The sequence below is a fragment of the Trichoderma atroviride genome, chromosome 2 (genome assembly GCF_020647795.1).
Source record: "Trichoderma atroviride chromosome 2, complete sequence".
NCBI classification, from domain to species: Eukaryota; Fungi; Ascomycota; class Sordariomycetes; order Hypocreales; family Hypocreaceae; genus Trichoderma; species Trichoderma atroviride.
This window is the reverse complement of record NC_089401.1, coordinates 5692414-5718719: the sequence shown is the minus strand read 5'-3', so window position 1 is coordinate 5718719 and position 26306 is coordinate 5692414. Positions and strand designations below refer to the sequence as shown.

At 50.6% G+C, this 26306-nt stretch overlaps 11 protein-coding genes across 11 annotated transcripts; 7 read left to right on the top strand and 4 right to left on the bottom strand.

Annotated features, from left to right (window-relative positions):
• Positions 1 to 725: 725 nt before the first annotated feature.
• TrAtP1_004727 (uncharacterized protein) lies at positions 726 to 1189 on the top strand (the record flags this gene model as incomplete). Its single annotated transcript, XM_066112424.1, has 2 exons — positions 726 to 1071; positions 1143 to 1189. The coding sequence occupies 2 exons, from the start codon at positions 726 to 728 to the stop codon at positions 1187 to 1189; spliced, it is 393 nt and encodes a 130-aa protein (XP_065968508.1).
• An 80-nt stretch (positions 1190 to 1269) lies between these two features.
• Positions 1270 to 1539, top strand: TrAtP1_004726 (uncharacterized protein; the record flags this gene model as incomplete). Its single annotated transcript, XM_014084170.2, has 1 exon — positions 1270 to 1539. The coding sequence occupies one exon, from the start codon at positions 1270 to 1272 to the stop codon at positions 1537 to 1539; it is 270 nt and encodes an 89-aa protein (XP_013939645.2).
• A 601-nt stretch (positions 1540 to 2140) lies between these two features.
• On the bottom strand, positions 2141 to 7111 carry TrAtP1_004725 (uncharacterized protein). Its single transcript, XM_014084169.2, has 5 exons — positions 5463 to 7111; positions 5320 to 5340; positions 5203 to 5240; positions 2608 to 5135; positions 2141 to 2531 (listed from the first exon to the last, which is right to left on the bottom strand). Exons 1-5 carry the CDS (start codon positions 5956 to 5958, stop codon positions 2423 to 2425), a joined length of 3192 nt encoding a protein of 1063 aa, XP_013939644.2. The 5' UTR covers positions 5959 to 7111; the 3' UTR covers positions 2141 to 2422.
• Positions 7112 to 7897: 786 nt separating this feature from the next.
• TrAtP1_004724 (uncharacterized protein) lies at positions 7898 to 9137 on the top strand (the record flags this gene model as incomplete). Its single annotated transcript, XM_014084168.2, has 3 exons — positions 7898 to 7947; positions 8109 to 8706; positions 8772 to 9137. 3 exons carry the CDS (start codon positions 7898 to 7900, stop codon positions 9135 to 9137), a joined length of 1014 nt encoding a protein of 337 aa, XP_013939643.1.
• Positions 9138 to 9649: 512 nt separating this feature from the next.
• On the bottom strand, positions 9650 to 13937 carry TrAtP1_004723 (uncharacterized protein). Its single transcript, XM_014084167.2, has 4 exons — positions 13597 to 13937; positions 13363 to 13530; positions 10307 to 13279; positions 9650 to 10240 (listed from the first exon to the last, which is right to left on the bottom strand). The coding sequence occupies exons 1-4, from the start codon at positions 13678 to 13680 to the stop codon at positions 10088 to 10090; spliced, it is 3378 nt and encodes a 1125-aa protein (XP_013939642.1). The 5' UTR covers positions 13681 to 13937; the 3' UTR covers positions 9650 to 10087.
• An 87-nt stretch (positions 13938 to 14024) lies between these two features.
• TrAtP1_004722 (uncharacterized protein) lies at positions 14025 to 14773 on the top strand (the record flags this gene model as incomplete). The annotated part of the gene is made up of 3 exons (XM_066112423.1): positions 14025 to 14135; positions 14483 to 14712; positions 14767 to 14773. The coding sequence occupies 3 exons, from the start codon at positions 14025 to 14027 to the stop codon at positions 14771 to 14773; spliced, it is 348 nt and encodes a 115-aa protein (XP_065968507.1).
• TrAtP1_004721 (uncharacterized protein) lies at positions 14449 to 15996 on the top strand. Its single transcript, XM_014084166.2, has 2 exons — positions 14449 to 14712; positions 14767 to 15996. Exon 2 carries the CDS (start codon positions 14832 to 14834, stop codon positions 15588 to 15590), a length of 759 nt encoding a protein of 252 aa, XP_013939641.1. The 5' UTR covers positions 14449 to 14712; positions 14767 to 14831; the 3' UTR covers positions 15591 to 15996.
• Positions 15997 to 16007: 11 nt separating this feature from the next.
• TrAtP1_004720 (uncharacterized protein) lies at positions 16008 to 17031 on the bottom strand. Its single transcript, XM_014084165.2, has 2 exons — positions 16375 to 17031; positions 16008 to 16293 (listed from the first exon to the last, which is right to left on the bottom strand). The coding sequence occupies exons 1-2, from the start codon at positions 16734 to 16736 to the stop codon at positions 16020 to 16022; spliced, it is 636 nt and encodes a 211-aa protein (XP_013939640.2). The 5' UTR covers positions 16737 to 17031; the 3' UTR covers positions 16008 to 16019.
• A 234-nt stretch (positions 17032 to 17265) lies between these two features.
• On the top strand, positions 17266 to 19042 carry TrAtP1_004719 (uncharacterized protein). Its single transcript, XM_014084164.3, has 4 exons — positions 17266 to 17417; positions 17646 to 17767; positions 17837 to 18093; positions 18186 to 19042. Exons 2-4 carry the CDS (start codon positions 17690 to 17692, stop codon positions 18430 to 18432), a joined length of 582 nt encoding a protein of 193 aa, XP_013939639.2. The 5' UTR covers positions 17266 to 17417; positions 17646 to 17689; the 3' UTR covers positions 18433 to 19042.
• Positions 19043 to 21063: 2021 nt separating this feature from the next.
• On the top strand, positions 21064 to 23979 carry TrAtP1_004718 (uncharacterized protein; the record flags this gene model as incomplete). The annotated part of the gene is made up of 7 exons (XM_014084162.2): positions 21064 to 21089; positions 21191 to 21213; positions 21281 to 21319; positions 21407 to 21512; positions 21574 to 21710; positions 21788 to 23813; positions 23880 to 23979. The coding sequence occupies 7 exons, from the start codon at positions 21064 to 21066 to the stop codon at positions 23977 to 23979; spliced, it is 2457 nt and encodes an 818-aa protein (XP_013939637.1).
• Positions 23980 to 24711: 732 nt separating this feature from the next.
• TrAtP1_004717 (uncharacterized protein) lies at positions 24712 to 26148 on the bottom strand. The gene is made up of 3 exons (XM_014084161.2): positions 25926 to 26148; positions 25659 to 25827; positions 24712 to 25550 (listed from the first exon to the last, which is right to left on the bottom strand). Exons 1-3 carry the CDS (start codon positions 25966 to 25968, stop codon positions 25100 to 25102), a joined length of 663 nt encoding a protein of 220 aa, XP_013939636.1. The 5' UTR covers positions 25969 to 26148; the 3' UTR covers positions 24712 to 25099.
• Between the last annotated feature and the right edge of the window lie 158 nt (positions 26149 to 26306).

The following is a 26306-nucleotide window of genomic DNA, read 5'->3' as shown; positions in this document are numbered from 1 at the left end:
AAGATACTCCTCGGAACTGTTGCCTGCGAGACAAGGTCGTAAAATGCCAATGCCAGCCCTACGCTCTCAGGCCATCGCTTGACTTGCGTCAGTGGAGGGGTTGGGATCTTGTTAGGTAGCAGCTACTATTGTCTGCTACCGTTGCCAGTACATTATCCGCAGCAGTGTTTTCATTGAAATGAGTGGGGGGACTTTTGGAGCTCCGCGCTACTCACTGTATTCACGGCCATGGTCAGGGGAACTGCACATGACGGCCATAATATGCACCATGTGTGATTTGCTAATGTATTCTGACTTTAGATATTCTAGTGTCTCCCAAAATAATCGCCATGATAAAGTAAACAGCAATGACGACGGAGATGAACAGATCAAGAGTAGCATCAATGAATCGCCAGCCGTGACTGAACCTGCAAAAGAAGAGAACGCCACCGTGATCGACATATCTTATCAGAAGAACAGTAACATGGAATGATGCTAGTGAACAACTTTGTCAGATGGAAGATGTCTCATTCGACTTGTACTTGAACACTTCAGCCAATACAGCAATGTTCAAGCTTCATGCTTATGTTATCCTCAGAGGCGGCAAAGGCAAGAGCAACAAGCAAGCTGTTCATTTATACATATATCCCGAAAGGATTTAAGCTATAAAGTACAATGTCTACCACAATCCACAGCCTTCAACCCCCAAGACATTCTAGCCTCGGCATTACTCACTATGCATTTCCATGACGCAAGCGCCTGATTTCATACGCCCCAAAGGACGCCCTTTAGACTCTAAAGGCAAAACGAAGACTCGACTACATTTGATTGAAGACCTGGCCAGCGTGACCAATTTTATTGTGCATCTCGACAGTTCCAACGCAGTTCTAAGCAAAGCAGACCTCGATTTACTCGAAAAAACATTCTCGGGCGATCGCCCTGAAGGCCGCCCGCGCACAGATCTGCCGCGGGCAAACCCAGCTACACTGTATGCTGGTCGTGGAGGCGAAGTTGCCGAGAAGAATGAATTTACGCATACTGCGGAAAGCCCTCCTCCATACGCTGGCGCTGTGCCAAACCCTCAAAATTCCAGTAAGCATCATCAATTCATCTCATGAATCATTTTGTGATATCCCTGTTGGACCCAAAATTAACTGTAACAGAAAAACGCCGCCGAGCTGAAAACTCTGATGATGATTCTCCGGTGTAGCCCGCGTCCTAGTTCTTCTAAAAGACGTTGTGTGCCGCCTGGACAATATCGAAAATCGGATTGAAACACGCTTTGATGATATGGAAAGCCGTGTCTCTGGGCTAGAGCAATACATCAAAGACAACCTCAGAGACGTACTCGATAATGGCCGCAGCCCATGTCGATATGGAACAGAAGAGAGACAAGAGATCTTTGAAGAGATGAATAACCAAATTGACGACTGCGCAACGGACCTGAAATGGACTTGCCAGGATGCAATCAACGAAATGGAGAAGGAAAACGGCAGGATATTGACTCAAGTGACGGAAGATTTGAAAGAAGAAGTGAGACAATCAAGCGACGACGCCTAGTACGACAAACACTCAAAACCGCGACAATCAGATTTGGCGGAACATTTAGCTTGGAATTTCAGGAAAGCAATTGATATGGGCGCGTCTAGCTTTGGCGGTTTTTTTGGACAGGCTGATGATGAAAACTTATATCGACATTACTTGAATCACGCCTAATACCCATTCACCAATCTCTCCAAATATGTGATGTGTAATTCGCTGTGCATATTTCCGTCTCATTCCAAAGTAAACATTTTCCTTTTCAAAGTACCTATCTGACATGTTTAATGATCGTCTCATCTCCGTATCTACTCCACATTGCTCTTCCAGAAGTATAAAGTAGAAGCATCTTCTCGGCCAACAGTTCCTCCGAATCCCAATCCGGATTGATTCATCCAACCGGTCCAAGTCTCCATATCAGTTGGTAGCCGCCTACTACTTCGCTTGCCGCTCCTATCATGCAGTCTCCTTAATGAGGTATACTCTTGTGTTCTAGAAGATGCACGAGACTCCAACTGATTTCGACATCTCAGTTCACAGTCGCTTGCTTACCGTAATGTAAGACAAGGGTTCATGTATGCGTACCCACGAAAACGAAAAGAAAAGAAGAGAGAGAAAGAGTGAGTGCTTTCTAAAGCCTTCTATTGTGCTCTAGTAGTAGTACTTGTTAACTCTAAGCGGGTTAATTATCCCAATCATAACCCTATGCCTCGCATGCCTGCGCCATATGTTGAAGATGCACCAGTCATAAATTCCAAAATTCCTAATATCCTTGTTGTGCCCCACGTTGAGTCTCTGGGTATATAATATTTTCATCAAAAAAGTTGATAATGTGGCAATCAGTGCCAGTCACGAATGCCAAACAGAAGAAAACAGAAGAAGAAAAGTCAAGTCTGCGTTTGCCTTAGAAAAGACCATCGATCTCGCCAGTCTCCAGGTCCACGTCAACGTTGAGATAACCAGGAGCAGTGGGAAGACCGGGAATGGTCTGGATGTCAGCAGCCAGAGCATACCTGGAGTGAAGTTAGCATGAGCACTTTGACCCCAAAAGAATTCACACTGTTTGTGAAGGGGAGCAGAATAACTTACAAGTAGCCGGCACCGGCAGCCATGCGAACATCCCGGATGGGCACAGTAAAGCCAGTGGGCGCGCCCTTCAGGTCGGGGTCGTGCGACAGCGAGTACTGAGTCTTGGCAACGCAGATGGGCAGGTGGCCATAACCCTGCTTGGTGTATGTGTCGATCTTCTTCTGAGCAAGCTCGCTGAACTCGACATTGGCAGCGCCATACATCTTCTGGGCAATAGCTTCAAGGCGCTGCTCGATGGTGCCGTCGAGGCCGTAGGTCAGCTGAAGCTCCTTGGGCTTCTCGCTCGCAGCAATGACTCCCTTGGCCAGGTCAATGGCACCAAGGCCACCCTTGGCCCAGTGGTCAGAAAGGATTGCATCCTCGGCACCAGCGGCAAGAGCCTCCTCGCGGAGAGTAGCGATTTCGGCATCGGTATCGGTCGCAAACTTGTTGATAGCGACAACAACAGGGATGCCGAAAGATTTGGCGTTGGCAATCTGCTTCTTCAGGTTGACACAGCCAGCTCGGAGGATGTCGACATTCTCTTGCTTGTAGACAGCATCGAGGGGAGCGCCGGGGGCAATTGGGGGGCCGCCTCCGTGCACCTTGAGAGCACGAACAGTGGCGACAACCACGACGACGTCGGGCACAAGGCCTGAAGTGCGGCACTTGATGTTGAAGAAACGCTCACCACCCATGGTGAAATCGAAACCGGCCTCGGTAACAACAAAGCCAGTCTTCTCGTTGTGGTCTTCATCAGGCTCAGTGCCAGCGAGCTTCAGGGCCAATCTATCAGCGAGGATAGAGCTCTGGCCAATGCTGATGTTGGCAAATGGACCAGCGTGGACAAAGACGGGAGTGCCTTCCAGCGTCTGCATGAGGTTGGGCTTGATAGCATCCTTCATCAGAGCGGTGAGAGCACCAGCGGCACCAATGTCGTCGCAAGTAACAGTCTCTCCACTGCGTGAAGTACCAATGACCATACGGCCCAGACGGTCTCGCATATCAGCAAGATCAGTGCTGAGTGCCAGGATGGCCATACATTCACTAGCAACAGAGATGTCGAAACCAGTTTCACGAGACTGTCCCTTCTCAGTGGGGGCTGTGCCAACAGTGATGCCTCGGAGGTGGCGATCGTTGACATCCAGCACTCGTCTCCAGGTGATGGTCTCTGGGTCGATATCGAGGCGGACGAAGCGGCGGATCTCTTCCGGAGTCAGCTCGTCGGGGTTGGTCTTGTCAACGCCAACCTTCTTGAGGCGGCGAAGCATGGTGGCAGAGAACTTTCGCTCGCCATTCTTGGCAGGAACCAAGCGGCGGTAGAGCGGGCCATCCTTCTGAGTGTTCTCGTGGAACATGCGTGTCTCGATTGCGGCAGCCAAGAGATTGTTTGCGGCAGTGATGGCGTGAATGTCGCCTGTGAGGTGCATGTTGAACTCGTCCATAGGGATGACCTGGCTGTAGCCACCACCAGCAGCACCGCCCTTGATACCGAATGTCGGTCCCTGGCTGGGCTGTCGGACGTTGGCAAAAGTCACACGGCCAACATGAGCGCCGAGCGCCTGGGCCAGACCCATGGTCGTGGTTGACTTTCCTTCACCAAGAGGAGTTGGGGTGATACCAGTGACGACGACATAGCGACCATCACGTCGGTGGGAAAGTCGCTTGAGTAGGCTCAGATCGACCTTGGCCTTGTATGCTCCGTAGGGCTCCAGCTCATGGCTTTCAATGCCAATCTCAGTCGCAATGCGAGTAATCTGCTTGGGCGCCTGAGCCCGAGAAATGGCAATATCCGATGGGACAGGGGATTGTAGGTGCAGGGGAAGAGGAACGGTCTGTCTGATCTTTTCCTTCTCGAAGAACGTGTTTGTGGCCTCGACAACGTTCTCCAACAGCATAGCAACAGTCATGGGCCCAACGCCGCCGGGAACTGGGGTGATGATGGAGGCGACCTCGGAAGCGGTATCGAACTCGACATCACCCACGAGTCGCTGACCGGACTTGCGCGAGGCATCCGGAATGTAGTTGGTTCCCACATCAATAACAACAGCACCAGGCTTCAACCACTCACCCTTGACAAAGTTGGGGGAGCCAATGGCAACGATCACAATGTCGGCGTTCTTGAGATGGGCTTGGAGGTTGGCCGTGGCGGAGTGGCAGATGGTCACGGTGGCATTGGCTCGGTTCAGGAGCTGAGCAACGGGACCGCCAACGATATTGCTTCGGCCAAGGACCACAGCGTTCTTGCCAGCAAGTTCAACACCGGCCTCCTTCAGCAGAGTGATGACACCCTTGGGAGTGCAAGGTGTGAAGATGGGTGCGCCACCACGCTTGGCAAGCTCGCCGATGTTGTTTGTGCCAAAGCCGTCAACATCCTTCTCGTCAGCGACGGCGGATGTGATGGCAGGCTCCGAGATGTGCTTAGGAAGAGGCAGCTGGACAAGGATACCGTTGACGGTATCGTCGTTGTTGAGACGGCGGATTTGGTCGAGGAGCTCAATCTCAGCAATGTTCTCTGGGAAGTGGAGCAGCTTGCAGTCGATATTGGCCTGGAGACGACATCTTAGCCAACTATTGTTTTTAAAAGGAGCCTAGAAATGGTTTCTTGTGCCTTACCTCCTCGGCAGCCTTGAGCTTCATACGCACATACGTAGCTGCATGAATCGTTAGCCGCGGCTCCAAATTGACCCGATAAGGATCGTGAGCAAGATAAGGATGGCGGGGGGAACCTACAAGAGTCGGAGCGATCACCAACTGGATGAGAGAGAGAGAAACAGCCAGTTAGTAATTATTATCGCACAAGAAGAGGTAAGGAGCAAGAGAGCAAGGAGAAAACACGTCTCCAGCCTTGCTGTCCTGCGCGTGCTCAGCCATACCTTGGATGATCCTGAGGCTGGGGCGGTATCTGGGGTTCTTCTGCTGCTTCTCTGCAATTTCTGCGCCAAGGCGTTCGCGAATGGCCTTGGCAATGCTGTTCCCGTCAAGCTTTGTGGCAACCATGGCGGCGGCTGTCGTCGCAAACGATCGCTGCTGCTGGAGTCGCGAGGGCAATCGGCCTGTAGATGGCAGAGACGGGGAGGAAGAGAAGGATGAGGAGGAGAAGTAAGGAGCAGAGACTGAATAAGTCGCCGACGCGGATGAAAAATGACGAGCTCCCAAGCTGGAAGGATTAGCGGACAAAAGTCCTTGTGCTGAGCCCGCTGAGGGGCTGAAAGTCGCCGCACTCGGGGCCCTGCTGCCGGAAAGGCACGGCAAGCGGCGGGCGATGGCCGCTGTATTCCCAGCGCTGCTAGTGATACAGCGCTGCGACGTTCTGGAAGACAGCGACAGCAGCCTGTTGGGGGCCATGCGCAGGCGCTGATAGGGCGCCATGATGCTCTGTAAATCCTAAATAGGACCTTTGGATCTTGCAAGCCTCAAGCAATTGTGCTGCACGTAAGCCTGTACAACGTCCCAAGCAGGGCTGTCGTATGGTTGCTTGCAGAAATCGATCAGGCAACTGGGCCTTTAGGGTCAGCTTGAGCACTGAAGTCTGTTTTCGGTTGTTTGCTTGTTTGTCTTCTTAGGAACTATTTTCTGTCGAATTTTTTTTTTCCTTAGCTTATCTAGGGTCCGGAACGCGGAGGTAGATCAGGGCGCTATTTCGTGGTTGGCTCGCTTGATCGTCCGTGACCTTGATAGTGGCGCAAAAGTTTTAACGACCTGCGCTATGGTGGAATGGAATTCGAACAATGGTGTAGCTTAATATATATAAAGAAGCGAAAAAGGTAGGGCAAGTAAAGGACGAAGAGATGGCTCAATGCCTGGAACAGAGGGAAAATGACCTGCTTTTGACAATTACGCCGACTTGGCAGAGGACACGGGCAGATTTATAGGACACAATGCAGGGTTCACAGAACACCGTGTCGGGACGGTGTCGGCTCCTGTTATGTGGAGATTCGATTTGATCCAAGACCGTCGCCGGCCAGGGCCCGGGCAGATCTGGATTCAGGCAGTTGCTTGTTCTTCGGATCACATATTTAGACCGGCGGCATGGCGGCATTGCGGCATTGCTATTGCTGCTTTGGATGAAGCTTCAGTTTATAGGCTGCCAATTAAGCATGCCCAGCGTGGGGGTTTTGTTCTTCTTCCCATATTACACGACCTTCTTGAGAGTAGACAGTGCGGAACCCTGATGTTCTACCCGGATGTCTACATACGCAAGTTGACAACTAAGGCGGCAATGGCGTCAAATGTATCAGCTCGATCATCAGCATGCCGACGTGGCAAGAGCGGCAGGGAGAAAGAAACGTCTTGTTGAGAACCGTGTGTCAGCACATTTATTCATAGAGAGGTAGGTAGAGAACTTGATGCAATATGGAAAGAGAGAAAAGAGAGCGGGTCAATACAAGGGAAACATACCACTATTCCTTCAGCATTGATCCGCTAAGGATGCAAGATGCTACTCTAGGGAGGAGCTGAGAGAAGTGTAGCATTTATTGCCAGACATAGCTGTGTATTACTGCTTATTAGTAGTAAATATTACTAGAAACAATTAGTAGTCTTGAAGCTTTGAACCTATCAAATGTCAGAAGTGCAGAGTCCGCACCACCTTTGTCTACCTACCAGGCATGCCGGTTAATATTGCTCTCTTCTTTGAGTCTATTGTTGTTGAGGAATAAAGAACAGCCAAAGCTCAGCTCATGCCCCCATGTAAACTACTAGGAGCGGGTATATGTCGGCATCTCAGTCGTACAAACTTGCCCGCCCTCCAAGTATATAAATTGTGATTACAATTTTAAAGGATGTTCAGGACATTAAGAGTAAAAGAAGTAGTAAATGCAATATGGCGCGATGTTGACTCCTAGTGATGACAGTGACTCAACAACGTGCCTTGAGTGACTCACTAAGTGTTTGTTTCAGGAAATGGCGAATCAAGACAGTCATCATCCAAGTACTGTGCTTTGGCTCTATTAGGAAATCGCCGCATGCATACTTCGTACCCCGGATTGGATGTGTGAAGAAGGCTTTGCTGGAACACCAATTGCTCCAAATGGTCGTTGACAACAACATGCACCTAGCAGGTGAAAATATGCGCCACGGAGTTGAAAGTTCACACACCCCAGCCACATGCTCACGCCCAGACTTCCCTCTTTGGGCTACGCCACCAATGACTCTCCCCGCGCCACAACTCTAGCCCCACCAAGACGCACAATTATCGCCAAAATTTCCAAGCACCACCATCTCCAATCCGACCTCGTGCTGGCCCATATTATATCCCCCCCTTCCCTAATTCTTTCCTCAGCCTTCCAGCATCAGGATCACCGACAAAATGAGACCCATCCTTCTTGCCGGGCACGAGCGTGCTCTCACCCAGATCAAGTATGTCTTGCTTGCTGTCCTCAAGGAGAGGAGCCGAAGCACAAGCAGAGGCAGAGCTCTAATTCTGCTGTTTTTCTGCGCCAGCCCCTCCTCACTCCTCCTTTCGACGCTGCCAATAAGAGAGGCCCGAGCTAACTCAAGTTTTTTCTTCTGCGCATCAGATACAACCTCGATGGTGATCTCATCTTCTCCGTCGCAAAGGACCAGCAGATCTGTGTCTGGTTTTCCCACAATGGCGAGCGTCTAGGAACCTACCACGGCCACGTCGGTGCCATCTGGACCGTCGACGTCGACCCTACCTCCACCATGATTGCCTCTGGCTCAGCCGACAACACCATCCGCCTGTGGGAGGTCAAGACCGGCAAGTGCCTCAAGACCTGGGAGTTCCCCACCGCCGTCAAGCGTGTCGAGTTCAACGAGGACGGAACCAAGCTGCTGGGCGTTACCGAGAAGCGTATGGGTTACCTGAGCAACATCGTCGTCATCGACATCAACCCGGACATCAACGCCGAGCAGACCGACGAGAGATCCCTGACCATTGTCTGCGACGAGAGCAAGGCCACCGTTGCTGGCTGGAGCCAGGCCAGCCAGTACATCATCGCCGGCCACGAGGACGGCAGTGTCAGCCAGTACGACGCCAAGACCGGCGAGCTGCTGGACAAGGTCACTGCCCACGAGCTGGACAAGCCCATCGTCGACCTGCAGTGGTCACCCGACAGGACCTACTTCATCACTGCTTGCCGAGACAAGACTGCCAAGGTACGGCTGCCTTCTTATACTCGTTAGACTTGTCATGTCTTGCTAACTCGGTTTCCTTCCAACAGCTCATCTCTGCTCGCGATCTCACCACCCTCAAGACCTACCCGGCAGACACCCCTCTCAACAGCGCCACAATCACCCCCAAGAAGGACTTTGTTATTCTGGGAGGTGGTCAGGCCGCCATGGAAGTCACCACCACCTCCGGCCGCCAGGGTCGATTCGAGGCCAGATTCTACCACAAGGTTTTCGAAGACGAGATTGGCCGTGTCCGTGGCCACTTCGGTCCTCTCAACACCGTTGCTGCTGACCCCACCGGTCGTAGCTATGCCAGTGGAGGAGAGGACGGTTACGTCCGTGTCCACCACTTCGACAAGGGCTATTTCGATTTCAACTACGAGGTTGAGAGGGAGCGCTTGAACCGACTGGAGTAAAAGCGGCCGGACAGACGAAAAATTACCTCTTTGAAAGAAAGAACAACTTTTTCTCAATCCTCCGTTTTTTCATTTCATTTTGGCCTGGATGTTAAACCAAAGAAGAAGGGAAGACCTATAGAGAGGAAAAGGGAAGGAGGGAAATGAAAAATAAGGGAAGACAGAAATGATCAGTCTGTGTTTTGATTATTGCGGACTGCTTGCTTGCTTGCTTGCATGCGTTAAACATATTGTACGGCGTTTTGGGAGGGCGGAAAGGGAAACAAACAAAGTCTTCTTGCTGGAAGGGAGAGAAGTGGGATGCTCAAATTCCCGTATGTAATCCTTACTAGGTGTCTCTTTGTTGCTGTAGAGAGAGAGAATAAAGGGGGAAAGAAGAAGAGCAAAAACAAACAAACAAGCTGTCAACGTCGAAAGCGATAAATTTGATATGTAGAGATGTGCATATCACTTTGAAGCACTGCAATCGTGCCCCCCCTGTACCCCATTCGAAAAGATGTAGTAGTTATATGCGTTTATTCTTTCTATGGCGGCGTTTCTCAAGTCAGATGCTTTCTTTGCATTACTACCTACTTACACTCAGCGTGACTATCTTTGTTTTCTCTTGTTTTAAACAGGAAAAAAGCCTTCAAGAATCGTCGGTATCGTTTCCTACACGACGAGCACCAAAGGCCAGGTAAAAAAGATGCATGTCTCCGCCGACAGAGCAAACCTCCACACAAGTTCAATTTGATTCGTATTAATCTCTCCCAAGAATGAAACGCCGCCACCATAAAATTTTGGTTATAAAACCTTTCTAAAATTTCGTATCCACGTCCTGTCCTCCTGAAACCTGGTTTGTTCCCTCTAGCCAGCTCATCATCATCTTTCTTCGACTTCCTTTTTTTGTCATTCGTTCCTTTTCGCGTTCTGGGCTTTTAATAAGATGATGAGGAAAATTCGTTTCTTCCTCATTTCTTCTTTCTACCTACCGCCTTGGTCTTCTTGCCCTTTGTAGAACCACCGGCGTTTGAGTTGGCGTTGGAAGCAACACTGGAAGCTCTTGATGGCGAAGCAGAGCTGGCTTTGCTAGACTTTGACTTGACGTTATCAAGAGCCTTATTCTACACAAGACATGTTAGTGCTGGGGAAAAGAAATTTCTTCTTTGATTACAAATAGTATATCGTACCTTGACGCCATTCTTAGACTTCTTCTTTGCCGGAGCCAAGCTCAGGATGCTATCCTCGTCATTTTCGTCATCAAGGTCGCGTTTCGATTTGCCGTTGACGCCATTTGAACCTTTGCCGGTTCCACCACCCTCCTCAAACTCCTTGACAATAGTTGTAAGCAATGTGTTGCATCGTCGCGACAGCTCGATAGGTGTGCGGCTCAAGAAAAACCAATCAAATCGGAACAGAGGAGATTCGCGAATCTCATCTCGCATCTTTTCGTAGAGACCCTCAGAATCGATTCCGTTGCGGTCAAGAAGAACCAGCAAGAAGCGATCTTCCTCTTCAGTGTAGACTTTCTTGTTGGTAGTAGACACTGAGTAATTGATCTTTAGCTGCTGGAGAGGCACACGGTACTGCTGCATCTTCTTGCGAAGAAGCTTGCCCTGGTGGTCGATGCGCCTCGTACGTTCCTCTCCATCCTCAATTACTTTGAGGTATTTGGGGTAGTCATGAATTTCAGTGTATCGCTGCCAAAACACCTTGGCATAGGCACGAATTTCCGCTGGCGTCTTGCTGTCAATCTCATTGGAAATGCCCTGGAAATCATTTCGTCCGTATTTGCCAGATCCGTTCACAAACTGTTGGAAATCGCGGCGGTTCCAGTGGCCAAATCCCTGGTTGGAGAGCTCCTCCTTCTCCGCTCGCTCTTCTTCCGTAAGCGGTGTGGCATTATCAATCTCTTGCTGCTCAAGCGCTCTCTCAGCTTCGCGTTCTGATAAGTTATCATCCTCCCCGTCTGGCAGGGGCACCTTGTAGCCAATTTCCTTGCGGTAAAAGGCCGTTTCTCTATCCTGAAGATCCTGCAAACGAGGCGGATAGAATTGATAGTCATGGACTGGTACCTGCTTGGGCGCTCGGGGAGCTTTGGGCTTGGCGTCGGCCTTGGGATTGGGATACATGGCCTGTCTAAAGTATTTGTCCATAGAGTAGCTCTGCTCTCTGCGTTCTCGCTTAGATGGATTGATCCAGTTCATGCCAATATTCTTCTTGGCCTGGGCGAAGTTTTCTCCATTCCACTCGTAGGCAGATTCGGATGTGAATTTCTGAAGATCCTCAATGCCAAGCTTCTCATACCTGGCATTAAGCTCTTTGGTACGTGACTCGCCTCGATTCAAGATCTCGTCGATATCTTCATCATTCAATTCCTTCTCTTTGTCTGCCGTTTCATCAGTGGGGCCCTTGGATCGGAACACCTTCTCGGCACCATGCTGGATCATATTTAAGAGCTCATCCTTGTTTGCAGCGGCCTTGGCTGCAACCTGAGCACGTCCCTGTTGAATGACGACCTGGTCGAGTCGTAATTTTTGGGCTGCTCGTTCGAGCACCTTCTCTTCGATAGCATTGTCGGTGACGAATCTGTACACTACGACTTGTTTTGTCTGTCCGATACGATGCGCACGATCCATGGCCTGCAGATCCGCCTGCGGGTTCCAATCGCTGTCGTAAAGAATGACGATGTCCGCCGTTGTCAGGTTGATGCCCAAACCACCAGCTCTCGTTGTCAGCAGAAAGACAAATTTTTCTGACCCAGGCTTATTGTAGTCGTCGATGGCAGCAATTCGGTCCTCGTGAGCGGTTCCACCATCAATACGGCAATACTTGTACTGCCTAAAGACGCAATAATCTTCCAAGATATCAAGCAATCGGCTCATTTGAGAAAAGATTAGGACTCTGCTGCCCTGCTTCTCAAGTCGTGCTAGCAGCTTGTCCAAGACCTTCATCTTGCCTGCATTGTAGATCAAATGTTCATCAGTTGTGTAAGGGGGACCTGGCTCAGCGCCCTCAAAGAGGTAGGGGTGATTGCAGCACTTTCGTAGCTGCATCACAATGTTCAAAAGCCTGGTCTTGGACTCTCGCTTTCCTCCAGCACCATTGACAGCATCGATATCCTTTTCCAAAATCTTTTGATACCATTTGACCTGCATCTCAGACATGCCCAAGTATACATTGACTTCCTTCTTTGGCAAGAGACTCTTTTCAACATCACTCTTGACACGTCGGAGCAAGAACGGGCGCAAGACTCTATGCAACTGCTGAACGACCTTGTCCTGGTCTTGGTCTTGTCCTGAGAACCATTGGTCAAATGCATCGGCATCGCCAAAGACATCAGGAAGAAGGAAATTGAGCAGGGCCCAGAGCTCGTGCAAGTTGTTTTGCAGAGGTGTACCTGTAATGAGAAGTCTGTTGCGGGAGTTGAAGAGTCGGATGACCTGCGATAGAGATGATTCTTCGTTTTTGATGCGATGCGCCTCATCAATGATGATATACTCCCAAGCAAATTTCTTGAGATGCGACTTTTCCCTCAAAACCATCTCGTAACTAGTAATGCAGACGTCAAATTTCTCGTCGACGAGGCGTTCATTGATGAGCTCATGACGCTCATCTTTGGCACCCTGGAGCACAAGCACATTGACTTCTGGGGTCCACTTTGCAAATTCGCGCTTCCAGTTGTCGAGCGTTGACTTGGGTACTGTCACAAGATGTGGTCCAGTAATACCCATGATGTGGCGGAGATAACCCAGAAAGGCAATGGTCTGTAGTGTTTTTCCCAAGCCCATTTCGTCAGCCAAGATACCCGAAATACCGTTCTCATGCAGTGAGATTAGCCAATTCAGACCAGCAACCTGGTAGTCTCTCATAAGTCCTTGTACAAAGGAAGGTGACTCTCTGAAAACAGTATCAGCGGATCCGCCATGTTTCTCGTCGCTCAGGAGCTCTGCATCTTCTTCAGCTTCAGTTCGTCGCCGTCTATCGCTTGTAGCGCCTCCTTTCCTGCCAGCGCCTTTCTTGGCTCGAGCAGCTTCGGCATTCTGATGGTCAATCTCGGTCATGATTTCTCGGATCTTGGGGTCGGGATTTGTCTCGATGAAGTGCCGGAACAAGTCGGTAAGACCGAGAAGGTAACGAAATCTTCGAATTGTGTCATCTTCCTGTTCAGAGATAAAAAGGTTAGTATGGACTGCTATTTCTAATGGCATCGCCTTATAAATGGCCCTCCGAGGGAGAGGCACACCTTTGATTCACCAAGGCGATCATGTTTCTTTCCAAAGATACTTCGACGCAATTGATTCGCCTCGGTGCGTCGCTTCCTTCCGTCTGTGAGGGGTTCGCCGGCCACGCTGCTAGCTGTGGTGTTGGGGTTGGTATCGGAGTCGGTATAGTCGGGAGTTTCATCGACCTCCTGCGATTAAGTTAGCCACAACATCGAACAAAATGTCAGGCTTGCCGTGTAAATAGATGAACCAACCATTTCCTCAGCACGAGGCTGCTCTGGGGCGTCAGACATGGACGCGTCGGTGTCCACGCCGTTTGATCGAGGTCGCGGAGCCATTGCGACTAAAATCTTGGAGGGGAGCCTCTTAACGCGACTTGCGTGCACGAAACGCGCTGCAGATGCGCCCGTAACCAGGAGTCCAGGGGGGGCCAGAGAGTTTCTAGGGACTTATGAGATGGCTCTGGCCTCTTGAGACGTTTTGCGTGGTGCTTCGAGGCCGTGGATCCAACTCCCTTGTGCCGGTGTTAAAGAGACGATGTTTTTTGGAAATGCGCCTGGCAAGAGTCTCGACGTGCTCATTGAAAGGCTGTCGACTTTGGGCCTAGCGCGCGTGCAGGTCCCACCCTTGTCTCTCCGCGCTAGAGAGCAAAATCGATGCCGCTGTACCCATTTATCCTACAATGGAAGAAGAAAAGTCCGAGTCCAGAAAGGGAAAAGAGAACGACGTCACGGGTCAGGGGCTTTTCCCGCCCGCTGCAGATGCAGACAGCTGCGGCAGCAAATCTTACAGGGTGTGCTACAGCTGCATCCATGGCTGTACTTTGTAGGTACCTCTCATTATATACGAAGTTGGGTGGTGCAACCATGGAATTGCCTCAGCCAGAGGCCTGCAAGGAGCTACCCTTACCTCTGCGCGCGCTCCTTGCTGACCACAGCCAAAACGCAGACTTTCCTAATTAAATTGCCGTAAAATCAATTGCTGCGCTCTCCAAATTCAACGTGTCCCCCTCGCACCTTTTCCCAGATGCCAAAAGCCCATAGCTCAAGGTACGGAGCCATAAAAATCACGTGTAAAAGACCCAGCCGCCCCACGTGCAGTTCTACCGCCTTCGCCCGCCTTTCTAACCTGCTGACCTAGAAGTTTGCCGCTACGGAATATACTGCCAGGACTTTCCCCTCCATCGCTTTGATTCCATTAGAGGTCTATATCAAGAGCTTCCCTGCATCACCTGGAGAGCTTTGCATCCTCATAGCTCGAAGCCTCTTTTGCAAGAGGCCGACGACGTTGTGTCTGCCGTGCGACCCCCTAATAAACCAGGCAGTGGCGAATCCTCCCTCCCTAAGGCTAATCCTCTCCATCGCCCCAAGGTAGGCACACAATGCTCCTAGTTTGCTGTTACGCTAACCTAACGAAAAACCTAGACCATAGCACATACACACGCGCACTCACCTTGCTATTGCCCAAGAGCAAATATCTCCTACGAAAGATGGACTCGTCGAAAACCTACAGCGGCCCGGGAAAGCAGGCGATGCAATATGAGTCACCCGAAGCGCTGCTGGACGTGTTCAAGGCCGCGGCGCTATCCGTGACGCAGCTTTACAAGACATCTGCCAAAGCAGAGGCACGCGCTCGCGTTGACGGATACCAAGACTGTTTGGACGACCTCCTCCTCTTCCTTGATAAGCAAAGCATTGGCTTGGACGATGGCGAGGGCTGGAGGATAAGAAGATGGGCTACAGAGAGGCTTGATGGTCGAGAGGCAGGACATCAGAGCACTGAGAGCGAAGACGAGACCGACAAGGGCGAGAGAAATACGTCTCCTGAGACTTCTCGGGCTAGTGCCGAACCATCAGCGTCTACATCAGCTCCGATCCAATCTCGAACACACTCACCTGCCGAGGCCGCTGCCGTACCTGCCGCTGCCATCCCTGCGCCTCCTCCTATGAACGCAGAACCAACCCATTTTGTTATACCGACACAAGAAGCCTTCACCTTCCACTCGACGTATCCCAACATCGCCACCCTGGACCTGTCAGACCCACGCCCGCAGGACGTATCTTCTTTCCCGCCGTCATTCAGTTCCAAGTTCGGATCGAGTTCTTCGAGGAACGGCCCTCGATCTTCATCACATCATAGCCGGGGAGCAGGAGCGAAGCGAAAGATGGACTTTGACGACTTTTTTGGTGGCTGTTTTGACAGCAAAGACTCAGCCGGCAACGGAAGCAAACGCAGTCGACACACATGACTGCTATTTCTTGTTTTGTTTTAAATCGTATCATTTTCTACCGGCGATCACCATGTCAATCAGGTACAATATTTCATATACATTCGGATGGGAACACAGGGCAACTGCGGGACATGGGAGGGAGGTAGCATAGATACCAAAGGCGTTTTTCCTTTTTTTTCCATTCTACCTGTCTATTTATTTTGGAACGGTTGAATCCGCATTGATGGCGTAAGTGTTGAAGAGTTCTCATCATACATATCTGGAGTTTGTCTCGAATAGAAGGAATGGATGGGAGTAATCTAGGTACTAGTGCCATAATCAGAGCTTGTCTATCAGCTCTGCAATGTCTGGACACACGGGTTTTGCTTTAGGAGGCCATTCATAGTGCATATATTAAACGCAACAGTTGTACATAAATCGAACAATTTTTTTTTTCTCATATGATGTTTACTCATTTATCGAATGATTGGAAGACTCGGTGCCCAGTTGGGATCGTAGTCTGCTGTTTTCAGCTTCGAGGTCCTCTAGCTGCTGTTCCAGAATCTCCATCCTCTCTGTAGCACCGAGCACCACCTCTTCGGAGATCTTTGCCAGCCTCCATAGACGAAGGACAACAATCAAAGAGCCGATAGATTCGGTTAGACCTCTGGAAAATATGTCTATCACGAAACTAGCAATAATGACTGCCGAATCAAATAGATGAAACCAAGAGGCAAGGAAGCTTTATTACGCGCCAGACGAGTTAGAAAAGCAAGAAAAAAATCCAAAACAGCGCAGGAAAAAAAGGAAAAACAAAACCTACCGTGGACCAAAAGCAAACAAGCATGCAACGAGCTCAAGGAGGAAAATGCTGCTGAAGACTAGGCCTGCAATTTCCAGACCTTCAGTTACGTCTTCCACCCAGGGCTCGTCCTTTTCATCCATCTCGCAGGCAATCAGCTGGATAAAGATGTTTGCGAGCAGCGCAGCTACATCCAGCGCGACGATGCCCATGACGGCGAAGTGCTTTGTGCGAGATTCCAAGAAGCGCTGACTTGTCCGGCGGCATCGTCGCAAATGTCTGGAGAAAGATGAATCCCGTGAGCGCCTATGCCATACGGGCGCTTCATCGCTGTCGTCGCCATGGTAAGATTGGAGCAGCGGGGTGGACGAGCGTTCTGCCATGTCTGAAGTTTTATAAGCCAGCCGACAGTAGGAGCAAAGCCGATGGTTGATGGTCAGTAGTAAGTATCACGTACGGCGCATGTCTGCATTAACTACAAGGAAAAGGCTCAGGGCGGTTATATAAAGTCTCAGAAGGGAGGGAGCACATATGTGAAGCGCTAAGACGTCAGCTGGTACTTTGTACTAATGTCGAAAGGAACGCATTTGCGCATTAATGCGAGAGCATTGAGAGGGGCGCTTGTCGGCTACTTGAGATCCCAGCTGGAGACGCTCGTCAACAGCAACATGCCGATTTCCGTCCTCATGAAGCCTGAAGCTGCTGGAGGAGGGGCAGCTTCAAGGCCCCCCCAGACAGCTTTAGCCGTGCTAGCGATATGCAGCCAGTGGCTGCGAAGCACTACAGTGAGCTAATGCCCGTACGGTAGCATTCATGTAGGTCGCTCTCCGCAACAGCATATGCACCTTGCTAGGGCAGTGACTTGGGCTTAGCGGACCGCGGACAGCAGCCTTGCGGGCGGGCAAACTTCGGGTCTGCGTCGCGGCGTCTCGAGGCTCAAGTGACGATTGTCCATCACGAATTTCTTTTTTGCTTGCTTTTTGCCCTGCAGAATCATCCCTTCGTTTTCCATTGCAGACATATCTTGCTGTCGCGTCCGATATCGCTGCAGCCATTCAATCCAGGTCGGTAGCTCTTGACTTTCCAATTAGTTTGCCCAACGTGAAACCTGAGGCGGTCGCGCTTCAGGCTCAGTTCAAAACGTTATTCCCCAATCTGCGCAAGGGGGCGCATCCGAGCTTTTTTTCCCCCCTGCCATATCCGCTCCATTGGGCCTTTGTTCTGTTGTTGTCACCAGAAACTTCGTTTTCTCAATTGCGACTTGTGCTGATTCTAATCTTTTCCCGCCTCAGTTTTATCCCAGCAGAGACTCTGTCGATTCATTCGGTCAAGCACAATGTCGGACGCAGACAAGCCAGAAGGCATCCCTCAGGAGGAGCGCGAGCCGGAAACCGAGATGACGGCCAGTGAAGAGGTGGGTTTAGCATTACGCGCGCTCAAGATGAGAGCTTTTACCTGATGGATCTGACACGCCGCCCGCTAGGAGGAGATCCAAGCGATGAAGCGCCGAGTCGCAGAGATGGAAGAGGAGGCTAAGAAACTGCGTGAGATGCAGGCCACACTGGAGCAGCAGTCGGCTGATCTCGCCGATGACAAAGAGTCTGTCGACGCTCGAAGCATTTTCGTGGGCAACGTCGATTACTCGGCCTCTCCAGAGGAAGTCCAGGCGCATTTCCAAAGCTGTGGCTCCATCAATCGAGTTACCATTCTCCTGGACAAGTTTACCGGACAGCCCAAAGGGTAGGCATACATCACACATGCTCTTCTGAGCTTCTTTCTGTCAGATTAAGGGTATTCGAAGCTAATGATGTGCCTTTTTTCTATTCTTCTAGCTACGCCTATGTCGAGTTTACCGAGCCCAGCTTGGTTGCCCAGGCCCTCGTGCTGAACGAGAGTGTCTTCAAGGGACGCAACATCAAAGTTACTCCCAAGCGCACCAACATTCCCGGCATGAGCCGCGGCCGTGGAAGAGGAGGGCCCCGCGGTGGAAGAGGAGGTTTCGGGCGCGGAGGATTCCCTCCTCGGGGCGGTTACCGTGGCGGTTACCGGGGCCGTGGACGAGGTTACGCCCCTTACTAGGACCAAGGAAATGTTTCTCCAAACACGCAATCTGCCCAGTGCAATAGAATGGGTGGTCTCTTTGGTCTCGACACTGAAGAGAAATTTATCATTTCTCGCGATTAAAACGGAATTTTCTTCTTTTCATTTTCTTTTATTTATCAAACTCCTTTTCTTTTTTCTTTTTTTGGAGAGTTTAGGTGGATTTTTTTCCCCTGGTTCTTTTTAACCGCGCACTTGACAAAAGATATCCGGCATTTCGGTTGGTATAATTGAGGAGAAGGGCAGAGTGGCATAAGAGGAGCTATGGCGAGAGATCGGAACACACAAAAAAAATATACGGAAGACAAAGACACTAGTGTTTACTTTACTATGATGGAAATTTACTATCTAGCTAGGATTAAGTCAAGAAAGACGGGATCAGGTATGGGACGATGAGATTGCGTGTATAACACTGAATTTTCAGACGGGAAAGGATCTGGAGTTTTAGGCCTTGATATTGACGCCAGATGGCAAATCAGGTGTTAGATGAGGAAGTAAAATTGATTTTCTTTCCTTGTTATCCTTGGAATAATTCAAACAGGGCTGTGAAACGGGCATATGCAAAAATCAGTTTGTATTTCTAAGAAATCTGCCATGGTTAATGATCTCATCAGATGGAGATATTGTACGGGGGTCGTCTTACAAATTCAATGCCTGAGCCAATCTACTCCGCGCCCTATTATCGACAACAACCGGCCTCGCTTTTACGCCTAAATTTTGCATCATAGAGAGGTTGATCAGTAGAGTAGCATCGCAGATCCTGCGCGTCAGATTTGGAACTGCGTTTCCGAGTGGCGTTTTCACAATATAGGTCTACAGAAGCAGTGCTGTGAAAATTCAGACATGGTGTCGAATGGCTTCTTCCATTTCCCTTTTGAAACAGCCTCTTGTTTTCTCATTCTGTCATATAAATGATCGAGATACGCAGTCAAAACTTCGTGAGACTAGATGTCGACCCCTGCTACTAATACCGCTACATGAAAGCTTGGAGTGCCCGATCCGACGTAGGATTGGACGACGATGGTCACCAGCACCCCCGTCCCCGAAAAAAGGTATTCCATTAATAGCAACATCTTGGCGCTAAATGAAATCACGGTGATCAACAGAGCCGTGCTGATGATGTGTAGATGTATGAAATAGAGGCTAATAGCACAAAGCCGCTGATAATATGGCGCAGTGCTATTTTGTTTAAACACTCCATGGATCCAAGTTTGCGTCCGGGGAGTAAACTATTGGTAATCATGTCAAATACTACCTACCCTCTTTTCGATTCCTTTCCCTTTTTCTTTGTTGATAATGATGACAGACGAGGCGAGTGAAATGATTTAACAGGTATTAGTCAATCATCACGGCGTTTATTACGCTAGCAGATGGAGCACCTTGAGAGGTCGAGAGTAATGCAGCTGGTTAGTTACTACTGGTAGTAGAGGCTACCTATCGAGGCTATGCCGGCGCGATGAATCGCATGTCGGGCTTCCGCACGCAAGCATGCCAATAAAGTCGGGCGCCCTAGAGTTGGCGTGTTATGCACGTACTACCTGTAGGGCGTGTTTGCCGTGGGCCTTTGCTTGTCGGCGCGAATTAGGCCTCTCCCCGTGCTCGCTTGATCCTTTTGCGATTGATCAAGACACCTTGAGCACTGGCGAATGCCACACTGTACGTGAAGCACCGGCCAGTGGAATCAGGCAGATGCTGCGGAGCAACCTAGTTCGTAGCGGCAAGCTTTTGACGGCTCCTGTTTGCCGGATTCCGCCGTCCTGAGGCGTGAGAGAAAATAAAAAAGCAAAAGCAAAAACGCGCTCTGGGTAAGGTACCCAAAGGTCTGTTTGTCTCTGTTTCCGGGGGCTCAAACCAGCCTCTAATCAGGAGGACAAGAAGCCACACTTGTTACTCTACACTGCAAGAGTACATGTATGGCTTTATATCTGGCACTAGTAAGATAAAAGCACATACCGCTTTTCCTCCACATCCCGGAGTACATCTACATCGACTCCTTCGTTACTGACAGAAGCCACGGGGCCCTCTTCCTTCTAAAGGAACCGCCCTAGCGACAGCCCAAGGGCCCTAAAGGAGGCCGCCTAGCAGCTTCTCGTCCCTCCCCCCCCACTCCCATCGCCAGCAAACGGCCATCAGCCAGCGCCCCGTAGCCGCCTGAGCTGTGCGCAGAGGGATTCCACTTGTCAGCCCGCCTTTGCAAACGCCTGGATTCCATCTCCTCCATCATCGTCACAGCCCGCCCAGTGCCGTTCATTGCCCATCCGCCATTATTTTTGCGCTGCCGTGAGATTCTACGCTGCTCACGCCTCCTGCTCCGTCTCGCAACCGTCGCCGTCGGCCAGAGCGCAGGCCTTGTCACGTGCCTTCATCCCGCCACCCAGCCATAGAGCGGGGAGTCTGGCCTGCACAGCCCCAACTTTGCTCAGTCCGCAGCATATCGTCGCTTGGCGTCACTTACAGCGCCGACTTCCTCCTTAAACGTCCGCCCCTGGACGCCATCTCGAAGAAAAAAAGGGCTTGCGCTGGTGTCGAATTTGTTGACAGTTGTGCATTTGAGCAAGCCTGGTGTTGCCGTGCCTGGAGCGCTGCATACACACAAACCATCTCGTCAAGATGGCGAACCGAAACAACGATGCTGGGTAAGATTCACGCTCGTGCCATTTTTTTCCCCTCCGGCCTCTCTGGCAATAGGTCGCTCGGTCATTTATAATAGAATTCTCGTCTAACGTATGGCTTACAGTCGACCCAATCTGCGTATAACAAGTGCGATTCCCGTGCAAGCCACTCCTGTCTCGGAAGGTTTTTGGGTTATTAACATTTGTCGTCATAGTCATCGCCGCAGATGGCTTGTATAAGCGAGATGTCTTCCGTACGTATCTCTCTCTTTCTCCCAGTCTGCTCCTTCGCGTCATGGCTCCACGTCTTCCGACTGCCAGCTAAACGATAACAACACTAGGCTTTCCCGACCCCTTTGCCGTCGCGACCATCAACGGAGAACAGACCAAGACGACGACGGTGAGCAAGAAGACGCTCAACCCGTATTGGAACGAGAGCTTTGATTTGTACGGCCATTCCTTTCAACCTTGATAAGGCTGTTTATATGCTAAATATTGAATTCTGCAGCCGGGTTGATGAGGGCAGCATCCTCGCCGTCCAGGTGTTTGACCAGAAGAAGTTCAAGAAGAAGGACCAGGGTTTCCTTGGCGTTATCAATATCCGAATCGGCGACTTGATTCCTGAAGTCGGACCCGAGGCAGACGGTATGTCTCAGGCCGCCCTGCCCCCTTTATTTTCTTGCCCAACTACTAGTAGCTCGCTAACGCTTGGCACTTACCAGATCAAATGATTACCAGGGATCTCAAGAAATCGACTGATAACCTCGTTGTGCACGGCAAGCTCATCCTCAACCTGTCTTGCAACCTCAGTACTCCCATTCGCGCCGGCCAAGCATCATCATCGAACCGACCCACACTCGGAGCACCCAGTGGCTCCAACCTGTCGACGCTATCTGCTCCGGCTGGTGAACGACCAAGTTCGGCCATGTCTGGCCCCAACGGCAACGCGCTCGGCTCCCAGCCGAACCTCACCACCCATCCGGCCAGCGTCAGTGCTGCGCCTGCCTCTGCGAGTGTCAATGGCTCTACTCGCCCCAACAGCCAGCTGAGCCCGTTCGAAGACGCCCAAGGCCGCTTGCCCGCAGGCTGGGAACGCAGAGAAGATAATCTGGGCCGCACCTATTATGTAGACCACAACACCCGAACCACCAGCTGGAACCGACCGACAGCCAACGGAACCGCCGCTGAAGTCCGCAACGAACGAGAGGCTGTTACCCAGGTCGAGCGCCAGAGACACCAAAACCGAACTTTGCCCGAAGACAGAACTGGCACCAGTTCGCCAACCCTTCAGCAGCAGGGCTCTGGTTCTGGTAGCCCCGTCGGCGGCGCTGCTCCCAATGCTGCTCCCAACGGCAACCACACGGCCATGATGCACACCGGCGCCACTAGCCCTGGCTCCGGTGAGCTCCCTCCGGGCTGGGAACAGCGCTGGACTCCTGAAGGACGACCATACTTTGTCGATCACAACACTCGCACCACGACCTGGGTCGATCCCCGCCGACAGCAATTCATCCGCATGTACGGCCAGAACAACACCAACGGTCAAATCCAGCAACAACCCGTTTCTCAGCTTGGTCCCTTGCCTAGCGGCTGGGAGATGCGCCTCACGAACACTGCCCGAGTCTACTTTGTGGACCACAACACCAAGACCACCACCTGGGATGACCCGCGTCTTCCTTCTTCTCTGGATCAGAATGTACCCCAATACAAGCGAGACTTCAGACGGAAGCTTATTTACTTCCGCTCTCAGCCTGCAATGCGCATTCTCAGCGGACAATGCCATATCAAGGTCCGACGATCACACATTTTCGAGGACTCCTTTGCCGAGATTACTCGCCAGTCTGCTACAGACCTGAAGAAGCGTCTCATGATCAAATTCGACGGAGAAGACGGCCTTGATTACGGTGGCTTGTCCCGAGAATTCTTCTTCCTCCTTTCGCACGAAATGTTCAACCCTTTCTACTGTCTATTCGAGTACTCAGCGCATGATAATTATACCCTCCAAATTAACCCTCACTCTGGTATCAACCCAGAACATCTCAACTATTTCAAATTCATTGGCCGTGTAGTCGGCATGGCCATCTTCCACCGCCGATTTTTGGATGCCTTCTTCATTGGGGCTCTCTACAAGATGATCTTGGGCAAGGGAGTCACGTTGGCAGACATGGAAGGAGTCGACGCCGACTTCCACCGATCATTGCAGTGGATGCTGGACAATGATATTTCAGGAGGAATCCTGGAACAAACATTCTCCACGGAAGATGAGCGCTTTGGTGTCTTGACCACTGAAGATCTGATTCCCGGCGGCCGTGATATTGAAGTGACAAATGAGAACAAGAAGGAGTATGTGGACCTTATGGTCAAATGGCGTATTGAGAAGCGTATCGCCGAGCAGTTCCAAGCTTTCAAGGAGGGTTTCCAAGAGCTGATTCCCCACGATCTCATCAATGTATTTGATGAGCGTGAGCTGGAGTTGCTCATTGGTGGTATTGCCGAGATTGACGTGGATGACTGGAAGAAGCACACCGACTACCGAGGCTACACTGAATCGGACGAAGTTATCCAGAACTTCTGGGCAACAGTGCGATCCTGGGACGGCGAGCAGAAGTCGCGTTTGTTGCAATTCACCACCGGTACCTCCAGAATCCCGGTCAACGGATTCAAAGATCTTCAGGGCAGCGATGGTCCCAGAAGATTTACAATCGAAAAGGCCGGTGACTTGGCTAATTTACCCAAGGCACACACTTGGTAAGTTTTGACTATTTCTTGACGCTGAAAATCGTGGAAGAAAAAGAAAGCTAATTACAAATATAGCTTTAACCGTATTGATTTACCCGCATATAAAACATTGGAAACGCTACAACAAAAGCTCACCATCGCCGTTGAGGAGACTATGGGCTTTGGCCAAGAATAGACTGCGGGTTGGTATAGGATATACTCGCATCACACAGCTTTCTACGATGTTTTCGTAGCCTTTGCTTTCCAACAACAAAAAATCCCTTTATGTCCCCTCATTGATCGTTATTTTGATTTTTGGTTTCCTCATTTGGGTATATATGCTTTGGTTGAAGAGTCAGCAGACAGACATGGTAGGCTTTGGTTTGGCGCTGGCGGATTTTATTGTTATCAGGCAAGATGTGACGCGTTGAGATAGAATGGCTTGCAGCGCCGCCTTGAGGCATCAGCAAAAAGAAGCATGCGGGGATGACGAGGAGAGATGCTATATGATGTCAAATGTGAAAAAGAGGCGGGCTATGGAACGAGAATACGTGCATGGCCATGCGAAACGGGTTGTACAAAGTGGTACTCTGCTGGCTGTGTTGGCCGACAGATGAGTTATCCAGTTTTTGGCATTCCATTCGAATTCTTCGATGACCAGATGCATCCATTAACTGGCGGTGTTGCGTTTGCGAATGCTGGAGAGCGCAAAGATGAAGTTAATAGCTGAAGGGTATTGCAAGATATAGTAAAGCAGGCATGGAATGGAATTTTGACTTTTTCTCTCTCGCATTTCCTCGTTGGAATAATACAGTTTGGCTTACTCTTGATTGTTGTAATAAAGTGAAATTGATCAAACTGCTATTCTGCTACGGCAGTATAGGTATATCTTTTCCAGCTCACACGAGGCACCCAGCCTACTTTCTTTAATCAGCTCTTAGTATTGGTACGGTATTTCTTTGGGCAGATACTCTACACTAACACCTCTAACCTCATGGCAGCCCAGAGTGTATATATACACAGATTTTGAGAAAACATGGTAAAAAAAAATTAAATACCGAGCCAATGTATGATACCGCTTCTTCCTGCGTCTGGGGTTTAACTCGGAACTTTTTGCCTAGACAATTCCGTCATTTCCCATGGTTTGAATATCCATGCCCCTTTTGGAAAAGTGATTTTCATCTCCATACTCTTCAGTATTCTCCGTATCCGTTCAAAATCACATAATGCCAATTTAACCCCCCATCTTTTTCCTTTTCCCGTCTTCCTTGCATATATTGCACCTTCAATCTCTCCACCCTCACTCTCTCCAACATTTACCGCCTGTACCACATTCGGCTAATCTTGGTGTTGCGCATCTTCCTCTGCAGCTGGAAGATTCCGTACATGAGGGCCTCGCTGGTGGGCGGGCATCCGGGGACGTAGATGTCGACGGGGACGATGCGGTCGCAGCCGCGGACGACGCTGTAGCTGTAGTGGTAGTAGCCGCCGCCGTTGGCGCAGCTGCCCATGGAGATGACCCATCGGGGTTCGGGCATCTGATCGTAGACCTGGCGCAGGGCCGGGGCCATCTTGTTGGTGAGGGTGCCGGCCACGATCATGACGTCGGACTGACGGGGGGAGGCACGGAAAATGATTCCGAGACGATCCTGGTCGTATCGCGGGGTGGAGAGGTGCATCATTTCGACGGCGCAGCAGGCGAGACCAAAGGTCATGGGCCAGAGGGAGGATTGGCGGGCCCAGTTGGCGATGATGTCGAGGGAGGTGCTGTAAAGATTTATCGTTAGATTTGTGAGCTAAGGTTTTTCCTCTCGTTTCTCTCTTTTATATATATTGTGCAACCCAAGGTCGAATGGATGTCGAAGGTTTACGTACAGCGCGTATTGGATGACGCCCTTGGTGCCCTCTTCGCTGGGGAGGGGGACTTCCTTGCGAATCTTGCCGAAGCTGGGCGAGTGGGGGGTCAACGAGGTGGCATCCTTTTGGGATGTTGTTGTGAAGGCGGCGGCGGCTCGGAAGGGCATCAGCGCAGAGGCAGGTTTGACTGTGAGATGATTGGAATTGGCGTTAGCTACTCCGAGTCCTGAATGGCTGAGAGAGCGAATCGGTGTATTCGACGTCGTCTTTGAAAATTTAACGCACCTCGGAGGGCCATTGAGGCCGCAGATCGCGTGGCCGGAAGCATGATTGCTATGTGTGGAGGAGAAAAAACAGAGACTCGGAGGTAGAGGTGGGGATAAACACCTCAATGAACGAGTTCTGGGAGGAAGATTCGGGAGAGCCGCGGCTTAGGAAGAGCTGGGGCGAGGCTGGAAGTTTGGAGTTTGGGGATACCTGGAGGTTAGACTGATTGATTCGCCTCTTTTGCCCCGTGATGTCGGAAATGGGAGGACGGTGATTGGCTGGGCTGGAGGGCGAGGAGCGAGGATTAGCCGGAAGAGGTTGCCCCGCCGGTAGCTGATGCACCTACACTGGACGGTTCTATTGCTACCCTGGAGCACAGGCAAATAGGGTTGATTTTGG